We start from the raw sequence: 19,085 nt of genomic DNA on the forward strand, positions 1-19,085 counted from the left end.
TGGGAGCAGATGGCCCAAAAGAGGGGGATTACCTGGCGCGGACGCTGGGGACGGGAGCTTTGCCCTCCGTCTCACCGGCCGGGTTCCGGCTTGAGCCCGGTTTCAGCCGGTCTGAGCTCCAGCTCCCGCTTTCTAATTTTGACCGTCTTTGCCCCCAGCAGGAACCTATGAGCAAATACAATGAAAATATTTAGCATTGCTTGACTTCCCTGCCCCCACCCCAAAATCTCCGGCAAAGAGGAGAGCGCAGCGCTCTCCTCCATCTTCCGTGGCTCGAAGCGAGTCCCAGGAGGCGCAGAGGGCCGGGGCACAGGGGCAGGACCCTGCTGCTGCTTCCAGCCTTGCCCCTTGCCGATGCCCCACGGCACTACCCCTTTGCCACAAGCCCCGCAGCTGCAGAGCGCGTGGGTCACTGCTGCTCTCCCTAGAACAGCACATAAATCTGCGCTAAGTTTTCACACCACAAGTCCCAGCTGAAGACGGCAATTTAGGTTCGCGCTCTCAAGGCCGCTGCTGGATCAGGAAACTGCTGCAACACAGTGATCTGGCAGAAGGGGCGGGTTATTGGGCATTAAATCCAGGTTTAACATCCTGGGTTATTGGGCATTATCCAAGTTTAACATCCCTAAGGGGACAAGAAGCAGCAGAGAGAGACACCGCTATAAAATACTCGTGCATTTTATTTTTAAAAACAAGGCATTTTGCACGGTGGGTGGTGAGGGAGAAGGACTGGATGGCTAGAGAGAATCACGACTCAGGCTGACTCGCTGGGAGTTTTTTTAACCAGGACACCCGCAGCTAAGGGGGTCGTTGCTGCGGGGCCTGGTGGCAGCGCACTGCTCCGGCTCTCGGGAGCGCCGCCCGTCTGCGCCGAGGGCCCCTGAAAGGAGCGAGGGGGGTTTACGAGACGACCAAGGAGCAGCTTCTCCACCTCATCCTGCATGTCCTGCCAAGATCACCCCACAGCGAGAGTGAACTCGTGGGCCAGATCCAGACCCGAACCAGTGAATTACCCTGCTCTTGGGTGCTGGGGTAGCTCGTTTCAGCCGTGACCTGGAATCCTCCACCCAGTCCACCTTCAACACAAGAAAACAGATTTTGAGGGGTACTGGTCACCCAGGAGTTTCACCAGAAGCAGGATGTGAGGATGCTGGGTGGGTGCGAGCCCTGGGCTGCATCTCCCCCTTGGCTTGATGGTGCTCTTGCTCCCTGCCACCCTGGTTACACAGCAATGTATATTGTACAGCGTCGGCTCTGGGCTAAGCAGCTCTACAGCAGCTGCACAGGCACACACAACCCTGCTCTTATGAGTACTTTAAAAACATGAGTAGTTGCTCGGAGCTGCCATTCCATTATAAAACAAATGCTGCTTTTCCCTCCATGCAGGACACAGGGCAATTCCTTAGATTTAACGCATTAGTTCTGCTTTAAAAACGCATCAAGGTAACAGAAGAGGTTTTCAGATCAAAAAGGAATTTGGCTGCAGGGTCCTGCACACACCAGTGCAAACAGCGTAGGGGGGGGGGGGGGGGAGGGATCCATCTCCTCCAGGACTGAGCCCCAAATGAACCTTTCACGTTTACATCACTGCAACGAGATCACTACCGATCACTGCGCCCCGGGACATTGAGCCCGGCTGTGGGCACTGAGCTGCAGCAGCGCCTCCGGGGAAGGGGGCACCCGACCAAACCCCCCGCGAGGGAAGGGCTCTCCTCACGCAGGGACCGGCCGTTAGGCACCGCTCCCCGGCTAAGCCCGCACCGATGGGCCGGGCTGCACCCCAGGCAGGACACCCAGGGCACTGCCAGCACCCACAGCCGAGGCAGAGCTGGGCAGCGCAGCACAGCTCCCACAGCCGGGCAGCGCCTTTGGGTGAGAAGTCTGCACAGTTGCACGTCCCAAAGTTTTTAAGGCTGCTAGACAAGAAAAATCTCAGCTGAAGTTCTCAGATCCCCAACAGATTTACACCAGAGGAAAAGAGGGATGTCTCCTAACTGATCCGTGTGTGTATTTCAAAACCTTGCCTCAGTTCCAGCGAGTTCCCTGTGTTTATGGCAAAGGTTATCCCCAACACTGGATCGCGTCCCACCACACGTGGGGTCCAGGCGTCATCTCCCCTGCCAGGTGAGCTGCTGCAATTAAGTGGGAGATGGAAAACCCTTTGCTAGCTGTCTCTCCAACAGCAGTGAAGACAGACTTTGAAGTCTGTGCAACACCGCTGCAGCAGAAGGAAAGGAGAAGCGAGTACGAACTGCCCCATCCTCGGGGTACCCGGGAGGGCAGTGCTGACTCCCATGCCGGCGTTCAGCTTTCTCTCTCTGCTGTTGCCTGAAGTAAATTCAACAGAGCTTTGCTTTCACAGCCTCTTGCAATTCATTTGTATGGCCTATGTTTGCAGTTCAGGGGTAAAGACATCCAGCACAAAACACCACCTCCAGCAGAACCGAAGCTCTCGGACCTTTACTATGGAACCATGGTGATAAAATCTGTTTTATAACAACACTGAAGTACTTAAAACAATGCCTTATTATAACAATGTAATGCTTCCTGTCCTGTTAACTCATCGGTAAGTCCCTGTGTATGAAAGCCCTGCAGTACTTAAGTGAGTTCTTTAAAAATGCCAAAAGCTGGGAAGTAAGAGGGCCTCAGCCCTGCCACCGCGCTGTGATGAGGAGACTGCCTGGATTTGTTCCTATGAGAGCAGCTGGCATGGCAAGAGAACCAAAACCCGCTGAAGGACGATGCTTTGGGCTGTACAGGAAGGATATTTTAGGTTGCACAGAGCAGAGGTTTGGAGGTCAGAGCTGTGCCCCCAGTTTTAAGCGATTAGCGCTTGTGCACAGTCTCATGACCCAGCTGATCCAGCCAAAAATGGAAACCAAACAAGCATCAGCTGGAACAACTGCTCAGAAGCCTGGTTTTGCCTTCCTTACCCGAGATCCCGGAGCAGGGAAAGGTGCGCGGCAGGAGCGGCTGCCCAGAGCAGGGCCCGAGGCCCCCGGCACCGCTGGGTCCCTGTGGACGCTCCGGCCCCGGCACTGCTTCGCCCCCTCGGTCATCTCGGGTCCAGCAGACACCTGCAAACCCCAGCTGCCACGCGTGCAGCCAAGGAGCGTTACAAACCTCCCTCCATCAAATAAGCAGCCCAGCTCTTAGAGGTGTCAGAACAAAACCCGAAGAACTATTTTCAGAGAGCACTGCTGAAGTGCTCCGTGCCTTTGAATCTAAATCACATCCTTAATGCAAATTAGTAGTTATGATTTTCTCCTCCTCCCACGTTATGAAAGACATAAAAGAAACCTGGAGGAAAGTAATGTGACCCCCCGCCCAAATAAAGAGGAAAGAAAGGATGCAAAAACCCAGTCTGCTACCAAAGAAATAAAATGTCAAAAGAAAGAAATACTCTCCCTCTTAGACACATCTCTGCTTAATGGATCAGAAATTATCTGCCCCTGCTTAAAGTTCAGGGGAGCAACAACTGAATCCCCTTCACGCCACAGACAAAATGCAGATTTACCTCATCGCGGCTTTCAGCGGCGCTGGGGTACCCGGCCGGGGCACCCGCGGCACAGGCCGCTGCGCTTCCCTGCCACAGCTCTGCCGCAGGCGGGGGCAGCGGGGGGCACCGCAGACCCCGGCACACAGGCGGCCCCGCCGGTGGTCTGCGGGGAGGCTGTGCCCACTGCCCAGCCCCGCCGGGGTCAGCCTGCGCCGAGCTGGAGCCTGGGCACCGCGGGTGGGACGGGCAGCAGCGGCAACAGGGTTGAGCTTGCTGCTTTCTCGGTGTTCCTTTGCTGCGGGAACTACAGAGGCAGTCGGGGAGTTACAAGAAGCCACGCACACGCCTACGGATTGCCCTGTTGCAGCAGATATCGAAGAGGTCCCCGCTGGCTGGCTCCTCCCAGGCTCCCCTGGTGCTCCGCTCTGCTGTGGAGGAAGGAACAGGGACACACAAAATTAAAAGATTCTGCCCATTTTTAATCACACTACATATAAGAAGTGGCCTTGTGGGGGAGGAAGGAAGATTGATGGGATTAGTGCTACCATTTTGCTGTATTTTATACCAGCTCCCGTCCCAGGGTTCACTTGCTGCGGAGCTCCACACCGACCTCCGCCACCCTCCACGCCTGCAGCGAGGCCCCAGTGCTTCCAGCGCGAATTACGATCCCCGTAAGGACTTTAGCATCTCGCAGCTGCATCACCACAAATTACCCTCGGGTGCCAAAAGCCGTGCTGGCGTCAGACCTCCGGCTCTCCGGTCCTTGTAACGTAACGAACCTGTTGCGATTGCGCTGGATGGGGCTTCGGCGCCCATTTTGCCCGGGCGGACGGTTTGGCCGGGTGCTGGTGGTGCCACTCTCGCACCGGGCTCCTGAGCACCGGCAGCGGAGAAACCGCCCGTGTGACAGGACGGGGGGCAGCGGGGCCGCAGAGAAGGGGAGGCTCAGAACGCCTCCAGCCCCCTCGCATTAAGCAGCCGGAGCCAGCAGCCCACCTCTGCAACTGCACCGAGGTTTGCCGCTGCCCAAGGGCAGTTCAAGAACCGATGGACACGGACGGTGATCCTCGAAAGTGTGGTGCAAATACTAAAAAAGGCCATTCTAAGGCAGCCTCCCGGTAGCTGTTCCTGGGCAGCTCTCCCCGGCTCAGCAGCTGGCGTGCACCTCCAGCTCTTGCACGGTGATTTCGGCCGCTCCCCACTGCGGCGCAACATAATTCACCAAAGGTCGTGCAATCCTTCTGATACAATAAGGCACTGCTGAAGAATAACTGTTTCTGCTTTAAACAAAATATAGATTCTGGCTACTTTGCTGGTGCCACAGAGTCAATAATTCTCTCTTCTGCCAGCGAAGCCTGGAGGGATTAATAAACTGCTTTGAACTGAATTCCTGAGTAAGAGGAGCCCTACCCAAGTCTCACTGCAGAGAGGAATTTTATAGCAAAATACGCAAGAGTGAGCTTTCATTTCTCATCACCTACATGGTTTATATATTCTTATATATGTATATATGTAAACCAGATGATTTATGATGTTAATGAAGGATGGGGCTCCCAACTGTACTCCTTCCTTGAGACCAGAAAGACAAGACATCCCATCCTCAGGCAGCGCAGCAGCACGGAGCTGCGCTGCGTCCAGCTTGCTGTGGCATCAGGCACTGCAGCTGCCAGCACGTGCTGCTCCTCTGAACTTTTAAAAATATTTTAACTTCCTTTGGTAAGAAACATCATTGGTGCCTCACGACACTTCGGAGAAAAGTGTCCGTGCGTTCTCCAGAGCGGCGGAAAAGCGACGGGCTCAAAGCCAAGGCAATACCCTGCGGTGCTACGGCAGGGAACTGGAAGAGCCAGGAAGTAGCAGCAATAACCCTGTTCTTCACGGCCGTGTGTTCATCTACGCCAAAAACTGGCTCAGTTAAAAAGAAGAAAAAAGGTTCCCTTTCCAGATTTCTCTAACCAAAATCGTAACACAAGGACTACTAAGTAAGGCCAGAATTTTTTTAATAATGTGGGAAATCTAATACCAGGAAAGCCTCTTTATCCTGTTACTAGCTTTTATTGGGGAAAAAATGCACAAGAACCAGCATAGCAGTGACACCTCCTGGAAGGCAACAAACCATCCTAGAAAAAAAAAAATCCAGCTTTTTAGCTCTGTCTTCTTGCTCATTAACAATCAGCTGGGCTGATTCACTTGAACTGAGACTATAAGAAACACCACTGTTTAACTTGCCCCTGATGGCAGGAAAAAACCCCAAAACGCCCCAAAAAAACCCCTTTATGAACCAGCTCTCCCAAACATCTGTGGGAAAGTCTTTGCTCTCTGGACAGCTGCCAGAGGGGAAAAGCACATAAAGAGTAAAGAAGCAATATTTATTTTTCTAAAACTCCAAACTAATTTTTATCTGCTCAGATTATCTGCCTGCTGCTTTGTCAATATATTAGGTGTTTATTGCTGTAATCCCTGCTTCTCGGATCTAAGAAAGCTGCTTTTGCATAAGGAAATTAAGGAAACCTTTCCGATCAGCTCGCTTCACCCGGTCCTCGGCCGCTCTCTGAGGAGCGCTGGCGATGGAAACGCACGTGCGTGGGAAGAACATCCACTGAGAAGTTCCAAGGGGCAGCACGAGGGTTCCAGTTCCACACCACCAATGTTGCCTCCGCCGTCACGGATCCAGGGTCAGCCTCCGGAGACAACAGAGCAAATCTTGCGCCCACCCTCAGCCTGTTTGGAAACCGCGAATCCTTTCTCTCATCCTCCGTAGGACACCTGCTCACAGCCTGTGGGCCAAATTTGCTCAGAGCGCCAGCCAAACAAGCGCGGTGTTTGAGACCTGTTTTGGGGAGCACATCGACCCCCCGCCACTTGGATTCTTTGTCGGACATTGTAAGCCCCTCTCCCCGCGCTGGCGCTGCGTCACACTGTCACAGAGCTTACACGCTTACCCACAACAGAGCTGGGCTCAGCAGTCACCCATCACAGAGGGTATTTAAACTTTCCGCCCTGGTGCCCGCGATTCCTCCTCCAGCAAGCGCAGAGTTTGGATCGGGTTCCTGTTCCCACGATGACAGCGGCTCAGGAGGCTCCGCAATCACAGCACTGAAATACCTTGCCGTCCCACCACCGTGCTGAGCAGAAAGATGGAGTTCTCAAAGGCGTGTACCACAGCAGCACCGGCACAGGCATCTCCCCGCCACGCTCTGAAAACGAGCACCAAACACCTACTGAAACCAGCCACATGAGAGGTGGCACTGGATATGTGTGCTGGCATTTATTTTTTCCAGTTTGGAAGGGAACTCAAGCCTCAGACTACACAAAAGCAAACCTTTAGCACAGAACCAAGCCCCAGGTGCAGCGGTGAAGGGACGGGACCAGCACAGCGCTGCAGCCGGGTCCCTGCGGCCGTGCTGCAGCCTGGGCTCTTCTCTCCCAGAGGCTGCACTGAGAAGGCGGCACCAGCTGCCGCCAGCCCAGTGCTCCGAGGGACAAGCTCACCGGGACCGGCCAGCAGGCACCTCTGCCCACCGCAGACATTCCTCCTGCCCGTTGGTATTCCAGCACCTTCAAAAGGCCCAGCAGGGTTAGGGCTGGCAAAGTTTTTCTCCCAAGACCCTGCAGCAGCAGCAGTATTTAGCCTCGACCCTTCCACCTGCCGCTCCCCAGCACCCAGGGACTGCCTTAAACGATGGAATCACCTTTTTTTCTCTTGACAAGCAAACCTGTTCAGAGAACTGCGTGATTATTTGCTTAGCAGGGCTGGGGAGAAGCAACAGCAAAGGGAAGCTCATATTGTCCCTGTATAACCACAAAACCTGCCTTTTCAAAGGGATAATAAAGGGAGGGGCAGAAAATGGCACACTCAGCAGCGCTTGGCGCTCTCGGTGCAGTCTTGGGCTCTTGCACTGCTCTCTCCTCCCACACCGTAACATATTATTAGAGGAAGTTCAAATGTTAAAGCCATACAGAGCATCAAGAACTGTGAAACTGCCAAAGAGCAATGGTGCAGAACAAAGTATGCTGTTTGTCACCAGCCACCTTCACGAATTTGCAGACAGAAGTCCTGAAGCTGTATGTGGTGATTCATAACTCAAAAAAGGGAAAGAGCAGTCTGCGATAGCCCTGAAATTACCAAAAAAAAATATCACAATTTAAAATCTATGAAAAGAACACTTAACCTTTCTACTTAAAATAGATTTATGAATAGTTTTATGAAAGAATAAGAAAGGAAAAGTCAAGTCTTTAACAGCGTTTGCTACAGGCACTCCCATTTTAAGAGCTGAGAAGCATGAAAACTTTCATATTTAACTCCTGCTTAAGAGTTCCTCAGCATCAAATTACTTCTGAACTGCTAGTCTGTGTAAAAGTGCTGTAATGGTGTTCAGTCACATGGGTCACTGAGAAGTAAAATACTCAAGTGTGCAAGCAACTTCTCCCCCTCTATCACGGGAGATTTACAACCAGCTTCTCTACCCAGAGCCTAGCCTAGTTAGGAGGGAGCGGAATTCTGAGTGTGGCACTTGAGTTTGCTTCTGAAGCACAGCCACAGCCGAAGACGAAGATTCGACAAGTTAACATTCAGGATAACTGTTTCTTTTCAAGAAAAGCCAAAGGGCCAGAGGAAAATATTTTATTATATCCATGTTTAAAAGAGTAGGGGTGAACCTGCATGCAGAATTAGGTTGGTATGGGTGGGCTTTTTTCATAGAACAAATTCTCATCTTTCTTCGTGACAAACAGTTTCAAAGTCACTCTGTGAACTCTCTCATCGCCAGGGATCAAGCCGGGTATGCGCCAGTTTAATGAACGAGATAAACAATTGTGTCACCAATGTCCTTTGTCAGGCCATTCTCAGTAATGCGAACACGCTTCTCATCCAGGTCGATGTGGAAGACGGCTTGCTCCGGAATAGGCGTTTTCTCTGCTTCTTCCTTGCCAAGGACTGGAACACGGCGTGGTCCAAGCACAGGATCATCAAACCTCATCAGCTTCACTTTAGAGAGATCTGCAGTAAAGAGACTGGCTAGTTAGGCTACAGGATCTACACAGAAGCTATAGTGTCAACTGAATTGATCAAAGCCATACTTAACACTTGGTACTTCTCTATCTGCTCCAAGACAACACATTCTCTCGGGAGAAACATTCATGTTAAGATTTACACCCACTACAACGATGTCATTCAGTGGTTACACAGCAAGTTACCAGCAGAAATGGGGATAAACCACACAGAAATACCAACTCCCAATGCCACACCCCAAGCACTAAATTTGCCTTACCTGGCTTTGGGACAGCTACCAGTAACTGAACAGTTAGGGTACCATTTCTGAGGAATGAATTTCGGACTGGGAGAAAGGAGAAGGTGAGAGCTGTTTCAGATACAACTCCCTGTTAAAATGCACCCTAATGAAAGACTGCTAAGCAGACCAAGAAAAGTCTCTAGGAAGCCTGGGATCTTTCAGCCAAGCCTTCCTCCAAGTACAGCCTTCCTGACCCTATGCACCAACAGAACAGTGACACCTTCTGGAAAAGACAGAGCGAGAAAGTCACTGTTTCATCTCACTTGTTTTCCATCATTTCAAAATATCCACCTAGCAGAAGGCTAGTAGACATGCACACACATCTGCTGCGTATACAGTGCATTTCCCCTGCCTGTACTTTGCTACACACTTTATCATATATTCCTCTCTGTGTGCACCATCATCAGTATGTAGTTGTCTTTGTTCTACAGCTAAACATTAATATAAACACAAGCTGTTGAAAGATACAGAAAGAAAAAAAATTACTCTGCTGTCACAAGTTTTTGGATGAGGTCCAGTTCTCCTTGTGTACCCAGCTCACAGTGCTTCAGATTTGTTTGATTCTTAATTCCTGCGTTCAACAAAAACACAGCTGCTGTTCCTTTAAGAAAGCTATTTTCATTCATTACACTGGCCAGAAACTTAATGCTTGTTTCAATGGTGTCTGACATGAAATTTTAACATGCTATTCTGTGTTTTCCTAAAACATCTTTCCAAGCAGGTGGATAAGTGAGGAATACTAAAATTACCAACAAGTAGGCTAGACAACGCACTGCTGATTTCCAAGAAAAATAAAGGAAAAGCACCCACCCTGGAATACTGCTGCTTACAAAGACCACCTTTAGACTGCCAAGATACCACAAACACCTAAACTGACCACAGCAGCACTCCTAAAAAGCAACTTTATTCCAACTACAACATGGCCAAACACAGGAAAGAGGCCAACCTTTTCTCAGTGCCACACCACGAGAGTGACAAAGATGAGAACAGCATCTCTCCTCTTCTGTCTTGTCAGTGCACATCACCTCAAGAACTTACGTGGCAGCAGAAAAGCCCTCCATGAAGTTACTAGACAGAAAACTCTTCAGAAAGCGAAGAAGCAAGAGCAGGCCAAGTAATTTTTGGCAGCAATCAGGATTTTTGCCAAAAAATAAAAGGAACCTCCCCAGAGCTGGATTTTTTCCCACCGATGGAATTCAGGTTCCTGAACCACAGTACAGCAGCCACTTCAGAGCACTCGACACGCGCAAAGTAAGCGTCCCGTAATAAAAGGAGCGGCCCCAAGCTCTGCCTGGAGACCTTCATCGGAGCCGTCGCTGCATCACCACCGAGACACCAGCTTCTGGTAAGCGAGCGGTGACGGCGCTGCCAGACACAGCAGCAAGCTCTGGCTCGCCAGCCGCTCTCGCTTGGGTCTCCGCTACTGGCAACCAGCTACCACCAGGGATGGAACAACAGCTGAAACGCAAGTCAGGTCCACAGGTGATGAAACGTTTTTGTCTTAATGCTTTCTATTGCCCATGGGCTGAGGGGTCTCAAAGAAACACTTCCAGTACTTACTGTGCCTCTTATAACTGCAGAGTTCAACGTTTAACAGCTGAAATAAAGTATTAGTGCATAGAGAATACAAGAGGAAAGAAACAACTCAGAGGATTCAGAAGGAATATTTAGCTAGTTCTCGCAGAAGCTGCTAGTTCGAGTTTGGCACAAACAATGGTAATTGATCAGCTATTGAGCAATTCTTCAGTAATCCCAGTTTTAAGTGAACAGATAGTTTTCCACTATGAACTGGGCCAGAAATTAGGAATCAACGTAGCAACTGTTAAATTAATTTACCTTAGGCTTAATAGAAAAATAAATTTGGTAATTTTTTTTTTCAGCTCTGGGCTCCAAAATAGAAGTGGCAGCAGCTGCCTATAACCAGTTATGGGACTAACTTTTTTTCCTTGGAAATTCAAAGCACAAAGGAAATATCATCATGTTATTCTCTGGCTGAAACTAGGTTTCAGCGTACCAGTGGCAGAACTAAAGACTAGGGAGGAAAACCCATAGAAAAGCCTGCCTATTTGCAGATTATCTCTTCTCTTGGTCACTCAGACACAAACCTTCTTTCTCCTTTCTACGCACCTATGACAGCAGCACAAGCTTCAGCAGCTGTTCCCACTTCTCTCCCAGAAGCATTAATCTAATCAGCACGTGACAGCTGTACACACACACTAGTATTTTACCTTTGATTCCTCTGTCCATCTTCATTAAGCGTCTGATCACCGTCTCTCTATTGTCTCCTTGCCTGATTTCAATTTTTGTAGAGAAGTGGCCGTTTGATGGTTGGGGGTTCACCAAAAATACAGACACGCTTGGCTGTAAGAGAGTTAATACAAACATTAATGGAGAATCTGTGTTTGTGATCCAAGCCTCAGAGGAAACATGAAACTAAAACAAATAATCATCATCTATCAACAAATACTCTGGATGGATAAACTTCATTTAGAACCACTGACTGCCAGTGGCAGAACGCAAGCACTCCCACAACTCTTCAAAACGTAAGCCACAGTATACACAAGTTTTAGGACATATTTAGAGAAATTAATCAGATTTTTATGGTTGAAAAGTATTACAGCTAGAAATATTCATACACGATCCCACTGTTGCAGAGTTTCACTAATCTTACACGTTACTCACTAATTCTTCCAAGACTCCATGACGTAGCTGTAGGAATACTTTTGAAAGGTTTTATTTTTATGCAACCGAATGCCACTTATTAGCCTATTATAAACTAACAGATAAATATAGAAAGTGTTAAAAAACACTTTAGGATTCAGCAAACAGGTAATACAAAGTTTCACATGGAAATTTATAATACCTTAAAATAAGTATGATAAGCAACACAACAACTGCTGAATAACAGTGGCAAAGTGAGATTCAGCCACACTTGCACAAGCCCTTCTAATTCTCTGGTTTTGGCTAGTTTTAACCAGAATTCAGTCTGCCTTATCTAAAGGCTGGTAGCTGAGGCATATAGCCGAAAGAAACAAATAGAAGAATATGCTAATGGTCAGGTCACCTGTTTTTAACAGCCTTCAGCCCAATCATTAAATTCTGCTGACTGGAAGAGCCTTAAAGCTAAGGTACAATCACAGTCACATTTAGGGCTCTGTACAGAGGAATCTTAAAAAATCATGATTGCTTCAGGAGATGTTTCTTGTTTTGACAGGGTGTTGGATCAAAGGCAAAAAAATCCAATGTTCATGTCTCAAAGTTTTTAAATAGCATATTTTGCTTTTGTTTGTTTGTTTTTAATTAAGTTTTCAGATTTCCAATATCTGAATTTCTGACTTTACCTCCGTTCTGAATATGGAAAATGGTTTTCCAGGACAGCAGTCTTCTTTTATTTTATCTTCTGCTTCAGAGGCAAACTTCACTTCAATGTGATCCAGCTGTTAAAAAAAAAAAAAAAGGGGGGGGGGGACAGGGGTAGAGAAGGAAATAAACAGGAGTTTAATTATTTTGGAGGGAACAACAGGAGTCACCAGGCCTATCAAACAACTGTTTGCACAGTAAAGCGGAAAGTAAGCGTGCAATGACATAAAGCAACAACAGCACCCCCAAAATCACAGCATATTGTTTGGAAGGGACCTCTGAGGGTCACCTAACTCCCTGCTCGAAGCGGGACTACTGCCCACGCTGGACCACGGCTGCCTCTGAGGACAGAGGTCCTGCAGCCTCTCTGGGTACCCTGCTCCAACAGCACACTGCCGCCCTAGCAACACGCCTCTCCTCACGCCCCATCTCGGCCTCACAAGCTGCTGCTCCACCAGTAACTCCCAGCTACTGTCCCTGTTGGACTATCAGCCCACTTCCAAGAAAGAGGTTGGCTTTCTCATCTTCGTAACTCTCCAAGCCACAGAAGATTTCTCCAAGATCTTCCCCTCAGCCAGTCGCAACGAGCCCACCTCCTCCAGCCTCTTGCGGGCGGCCACGCACCCTAGGCTCCCCCAGCCATCTTGACATCCCTCTGCTCAGCAGCCTTTTTAAACTGGGGGTGCAGAGCGGGGGAACATGAGGGGGGCACAACACCGGCACATACTCTGAGCTTGGGCTCAGCAGAGCTGAGTGGAGATGGATGACTTCCCTCGACTTGCCAAACCACGTCCTATGTAGGCAACTCCCCCTAATGTCGGTCAACACGCAGCTTGGCTCATTTGCAGCGACAGCACACTCGCGTTAAGTTTACATTAATCTTGACAAGCCCACAGTAACCCCGAAGTCCTTCACAGCAGAGCTGACAGCTGGCCAGCCAGTTCCAACTGACGCAGAAACGTGGGTTAACGCCACCCTGCTGCAGAACTTGACAACTGCTGTTAAACTTCAGATTTCATAGCCCAGTTCTCAAGCTTCTCTAGATTCTCCCGCGTGAAAGATCACCTGTTTAACAGATCCACTGTTTAACTGCTCCCTCCCCTAGTTCAGTGAGTTTTGCAGATTTACAGATATTTTACAATAAAAAGTTGTCGCTCAGTCTTGACTTGGCTGTGATACAGGACAAGTCCAATAAAACCACATTTATTTCATACTGTACAGGTTACAAAATGGAGTTTTGCAATATCAATATATATTTATTTTGTAATTCTTCAAACAGGTGTAAATTCTGGATATCATATGAAGCAGCATAACTGCTACCAGACTGGCACCCATATTACTGTATACCGTAGTTCTAAAAGCCCTGCCCAGCACGTGCTCCTTGAAGAGGGCAGGTTAATCTACAGTTAACATGCCACTGTAATAGTCCAGGGATACAAGGCTAAGGACTCTGATCATCCTTGTTAGTAATGTCTTGAAATAGGTATCTCTTTCTCACTTCTTCAGCTGAAAAAAGTGTAAGATACCGGTTGACTGAAGAGAAAAATGTCTCTTCAAAAGTGTCACTGGACTTTACCATCACAGGTACAACCAGTACTGCAGCAAAACCCACCTCTATTTTGTAGGAACCTGTCTGTATACTACACACCTACCACTCTGTCTCATGCCTATATTTAACAGATCTATACACCTGTATTTGACAAATTTAAACAGTGAGATCAAAACACAGAAAGCTGATAAAAAACTATTACTTTATCAACGTACACCCAGAAGTTAACGTAAAGAGGCATAGAGCCTTAGGAGAGGCTGGTCCTCCAGCTATCCTAATAAAAACCAAGCAATGAATAAGCCAAGTATATACCAACCTCCAGGGAATTTGTCAGATAGACAATATTTTCCATGAGCACTGCACGTTCATCAAATTCCAGTTCCAGATCAAGAACACATGAACCCTTCTGCTCCAGATTTTCCTGTCAGAGGAGGGGGGGCAGGATTAAAACCCTCTAAATTCTGCAAGTAAAATGATGCTTCAAAATGGCAAGCTATCTACATTAGTCATGAAAAGAATAGGCTTTTAAATATGAGAGCTCTCTGCTGGCACAACATGCTAACATAGGAGCAATAATTTTCTCGTAACAGGGTTTCTTCTACAGGGAGTTAGTGACACTGATGGAAGGAGTAAGAGCAATTAGAACACATTTTTAATACAGAATTGAAAAGGGGTTTGACATTCACAGTTATTTATAATCCCTACTTAATGTGCAGGTTGAGAATTCACAAAATAAGTCAGCATTTCAGTGGTATTTCACAGCAGGAAACTCAGTCTTATGACCTAGTTTAAAATAAAGGACAAGCATACAACAACTGGACATGTTCACAGCAGTTGTAAAACAAGTTCTCTGCAGGGAAATAACAACTACTTTATATGTTAACATAAAAGTAACTTAATTAGTCCAGAAAGCCAACAGCAACAGTCACAAGAGAGAAAGTATTAAAGGCAATATAAAAACCATGTGAATTTTTTTTTTTTTCAACTAAAACAGAACTTCCTCTTTGGAATTTAATCTGTCCCTTTCTTGCTTTCATATGCTGAGCCAGCTGTCTCCTTTGAAGCTCTGCTTTGTCAGACTCAGCATGGTTGTGGTTTCCTGGCTTCCTCGTCAGTTTAATATGAAAGATTCCCTACATTAACACTGAATTGCTTCCCTTTGTAAATCACAAGTTTCTTCTACATTTAAGCTCTCCTTTGATGAATAGGGAGCACAAGCAGAAATGCTCCTTGTACACTGGAATTGCTGAATAAATGGTTTCACAGAAAAACATACTGATCTAGGGAGTCTGAGCTCAGATGTTTCTACATCTTCACATGAAATTGCTTTCTGCTCTTCAGAAGCGGAAGGGTCGGTTATTGGGTAAGTCTCCGCATGCCCATCCCCTGCGCACGAGGGTCACCAACTATGCCAGACTAAGGACATCAAAAATCAGGCATGTTTCAGACCTAACATACTTGTAGGACTGAAAGCTTGTCTGACCTTTTCCAACTGTATCAGTTCACCTAACCCATCACTACATCTCTTTACATGCTTCACTTTTACAGGAAGCTTCATAGCTGCTTTGTGCTCTCTGTTCCTCTGAAGGCTTCTGAGCTACCATGAAAAGGAGTAATCAGAATAACCCTAGGGAGAGGGCAAAAGAGCACCTCCATTTATAAAATATGGCAAAGCTTACAAATAGAAGACATTATTACATGCATTTTTAAAATCAAACTAAAGCTTAAGGAGGAAAAGTAATATTTTACACTCATTAAGATTTTTTCCATTACTAATCCCTCTCAACTTCAACAAATCATGAGTAGAATTCAAGAAGGTTTTAAATCCTACTCCACCCCCCCTATTTTTTTGTTCAAAATTTTGCTTATTCTTTACTTCTTGAACCTTCCTAGTTGCTGTATTGGATTTTTATCTGCAACAGCAAGCACGAAAGTTTCTTAAAACAACGAAACCAGACAAACAACAAAATACCAACAAAGCCAAACGAACAAAAAAACAACACAAGCCAAGATTTTCACAGGCTTGCATGACTCTGGGAAAATAATAATGAGAAATGTCGGAATATTAGTGATGACATGAGAATGATACACAAAATCCATAATTCCATTCAGGGCACAGAACACCCCATTTTTTTCCTCCCTTAAATGTCATGCAATTTATTATCTCTAGCCTTGCTCTTAACTTTCAAATGTTGAGCTTTTTTATGTGTCCAGAGAAACTCCTTATTCTCATTTCAGCCTGAAAAACTGGAAAAGTCAAATGTGAGGCATTTCAAATGTAGAGGAACCCACCTGTATTTGAAGCACAGATTGTATAACCTGCAAAATACACAAACTACCAAGCCTCAACTGGACTGTTAATTCACCTGGGCCAATTCATGTAAGGACATTTTTATTATCTCTTTTTTCCAGAGATGTCAGGGAAGTTTATAAACAAAAACATGAAGGTGCCAAATAAGCAAGGGGCAGGACAGAGACTGAAGTCAGAAGTTAGCAGGAGATCCAGGACTGAAATAAAGGAAACAACAACGCCCGTGCATGAGGTCACCAATTATCACTGCCTTTGTCCAACATGTAGAGGAAAAGCTTTTGTGAATGAAACAAGAACTGTCCCTCTGACACTCACCTTAATCATGGCAACGAAAGGCATAACCTTCTTCATATACTTCTTCAGCTCGGGCAAGGTGTTAAGCTCACTGGCAATTACTTTATTATCTGGCAGGTGACCTCCACTGACCTAAACATTGATGAACACCCATTAAAAAGCAGAGGTATCATTAAAAACACTTGCCCTTTAATACCATATACCCCTTTGTGCTTTCCTATAAATACCAGCAAGATTTATCATCGTCATTGATTCCCCATAAAATATTTTTCATCCCTTTAAAACATTTTACAAGTAAAACATTAAAACTCTGACACAAAAAAACAACCAACACAAACAAAGAAAACCCAAACCACCACCCAGATAAGTATTGCCGTTCTGGCAACTAAGTATTATTCTGCATTGTTCCTTCTGGTGACTATAAATATACTTATGTTTTCTACCAGAATGCATTTTAAATCCACATTTAAGCCTTATCACAAGCCCACTATTAAGCACTAGTTTCCTGAATTGTTTGGGTTTGACATCCAAAATTTAGATATTTGCAACGATCTTGTTTAGTGCATCAAACAGCAGATTTTAACGCTGATGCAGAAAAAGGCCTACAGAACACCCAAAGGTTAATACCCCAACAACCTTCACATGAGGAGTATTGGTTTATCTCAATATCGCAAGTCGGAAAAGTCACGACTCTAATCTACCAGCTACAATATTGATTTGTTCAAGCTGAGGAGAATGGTTCCTTGAGATGCCAAAAGCCACTCTCATCAGTTTCCCCATGTCAGAAGCACAGATTCCTCTGCTTTCAGAAAAGCTTTTTTTTCCACTCATGACTGGTATATTCCATTTCAACATATTTCTCTAACATCACTGAGCAGTACACACCTATTCAAGGACGAAAACCACCCTTCTAAGCCCACTTGCATAGTAAGGCAGCATTAATCTGTCAGTCAATGCTTCCTCAGAAATATACTTGGGAAGAATATTTTAAAAGCTATCCACTTGCAAATAAAAAAAAAATAACAGAACATGGGCCGCTTTTCACTCAGATTGTCAAAAAACAATGAAATCATACTGTCAAACCGATGACATTCCTCGGGACATTTTCATTAAGCACCAAAATTCATTGGACAGTTGTAAAAGCATGAAGAAAATTAAAACCATCTTGCTTTATATTTAAGTAATTTGGTAGCAAATTACAGCTTACAAGCTTTTTACAAAAAGAAAAAGAAAGCCCACAAAAGGCAGGTAAGCAGCCCAAAGAAACATGAAAGGGTGACCACCTGATAGTGCTTGCGAAGAACTGATAAGGTGGTGTGCTGCCACGGCGGGTAGTTCTTTGCCACGTAGATGGTACAGTGAGAAGGCTTCTGGGAAGGTTCTTTAGTACTTTTCTAAGGAAACAATGCAAAAAAAATTAGGAAGGAGTCCTGAGGCAATACAGAATTATCAATTACACACCCCCAGAAAGATGACCCGGTGCACTTCACCTTTCCTTTCACAGGTGCCATGTAGCTCTTGAGACGGAGTCGGAGGTCGTGAGCCGCTTCCATGAGGTACTGAGAGGAGCGAATTAACACCTCATCCACGGGACCTGCTGTCGGCCATGAGGCTCTCATGATGGAATCAGGCTTTGAGGAAGGGAAGAAGTGACATGCACCGAGATGAAAATGCATCAGGATATGGTGGTTTTTCAAGCCATTATAGTGTGACCGGACACTGGAGTTTAGACAGTTTGAACCTCAGCAAGCACCCAGCTATAACTAGGTTGTAAAGGAAGTATACAGCCACCAAGCATTTATTTGCAAGTGTGTTAAGGACTATACAAGTACACCTGCCATATAGCTACATAATTTCATTTACAATCACAGGGCGCTTAAAAACCCAAACCAAAAGTGTCATGCATAAATGTAGGAATATTGCATTATTTGGGTTAACTTTAGATCACCTCTTTTTGAGCAGACAACTGAAGTGACTTGTATTAAAGTTGCGTGTATCACCACGGTAACAGGCTAACGCTGATGTTCACTGTCCTATGGACAATAAGCTATCACAGCTCTTCATATTGTAAGACATGTTTCTTCTTCTTGCACATAGAAGACATCCATAAGCCTGATACGAGCCTTAAACATCAGCAACAGCTTAGATCTGAACCAAATGACAGAACTGGAACATTAGTACCTTTCCCAGCAGTGACCAGATGTGCTCACACAAGTGGGGACAGATAGGAGCCAACAGCAGAGTCTGAACTTCGATGAAATGGAACACCAACTCTCTGTGCATTCCTTCTATCGCCAGCTCGCGGTATTTATCTTTCGCTGCCTGCAACACAGCCAGCGCAGCCACCATTAACACACTCCAGCTGCCATGGAGAAACACTTAGAAGAAAACACACGCAATTCTTTGCTCTAATATGCCTTTAAAACGTAAGCAGCTTAGAACTCAAAAATGGATTATTACAAGAACTGTATTTTCCTGAAGAACCTGACTGTGAATCTGTCAGTTGGCCATTTGACTTTTGCATTCTTTTAAAAGTGTTTATGGCACAGACAGACAAAAATATCCACAACTGTGTATCAGGTACTATCACCCCGAATAGCTTGCATGAAGACACTGATAGGTACCAAGAAAAACGCAATGAATATGATCATTATACGTATAATTCAGCCTGCTTAATCATATTCCTGAATATCATAAAGGAGCCACATAAAGGAGTCTCTGTAATTCGTTAGGTGGCATGGTTCAGCAGACACTCTGGAGACACGGTTTATTGAATATATC

General features: G+C 46.3%; 1 protein-coding gene and 1 long non-coding RNA gene across 3 annotated transcripts in view; both read right to left on the reverse strand.

The window, feature by feature from the left end:
* The window catches only part of LOC142061662 (uncharacterized), a 30,084-nt gene extending 26,283 nt beyond the window's left edge, over positions 1-3,801 (reverse strand). The window contains exons 1-2 of the long non-coding RNA XR_012662191.1: positions 3,518-3,801; positions 33-165 (exon numbers count right to left, since the gene is read on the reverse strand). This is a non-coding gene — a long non-coding RNA (uncharacterized LOC142061662). The remainder of the gene's footprint in view (positions 1-32; positions 166-3,517) is intronic.
* A 4,307-nt stretch (positions 3,802-8,108) lies between these two features.
* The window catches only part of LARS1 (leucyl-tRNA synthetase 1), a 34,122-nt gene continuing 23,145 nt past the window's right edge, over positions 8,109-19,085 (reverse strand). For both annotated transcript variants that reach the window (XM_075103027.1, XM_075103026.1), the window contains exons 25-32: positions 18,486-18,626; positions 17,795-17,935; positions 17,588-17,698; positions 16,326-16,436; positions 14,016-14,120; positions 12,132-12,227; positions 11,019-11,151; positions 8,109-8,498 (exon numbers count right to left, since the gene is read on the reverse strand). In XM_075103027.1, coding sequence (XP_074959128.1) covers positions 8,293-8,498; positions 11,019-11,151; positions 12,132-12,227; positions 14,016-14,120; positions 16,326-16,436; positions 17,588-17,698; positions 17,795-17,935; positions 18,486-18,626 — 1,044 coding nt within the window. In that variant the 3' untranslated portion in view covers positions 8,109-8,292. The remainder of the gene's footprint in view (positions 8,499-11,018; positions 11,152-12,131; positions 12,228-14,015; positions 14,121-16,325; positions 16,437-17,587; positions 17,699-17,794; positions 17,936-18,485; positions 18,627-19,085) is intronic.

Source organism: Phalacrocorax aristotelis, chromosome 8 (genome assembly GCF_949628215.1).
Source record: "Phalacrocorax aristotelis chromosome 8, bGulAri2.1, whole genome shotgun sequence".
Lineage (NCBI taxonomy): Eukaryota > Metazoa > Chordata > Aves > Suliformes > Phalacrocoracidae > Phalacrocorax > Phalacrocorax aristotelis.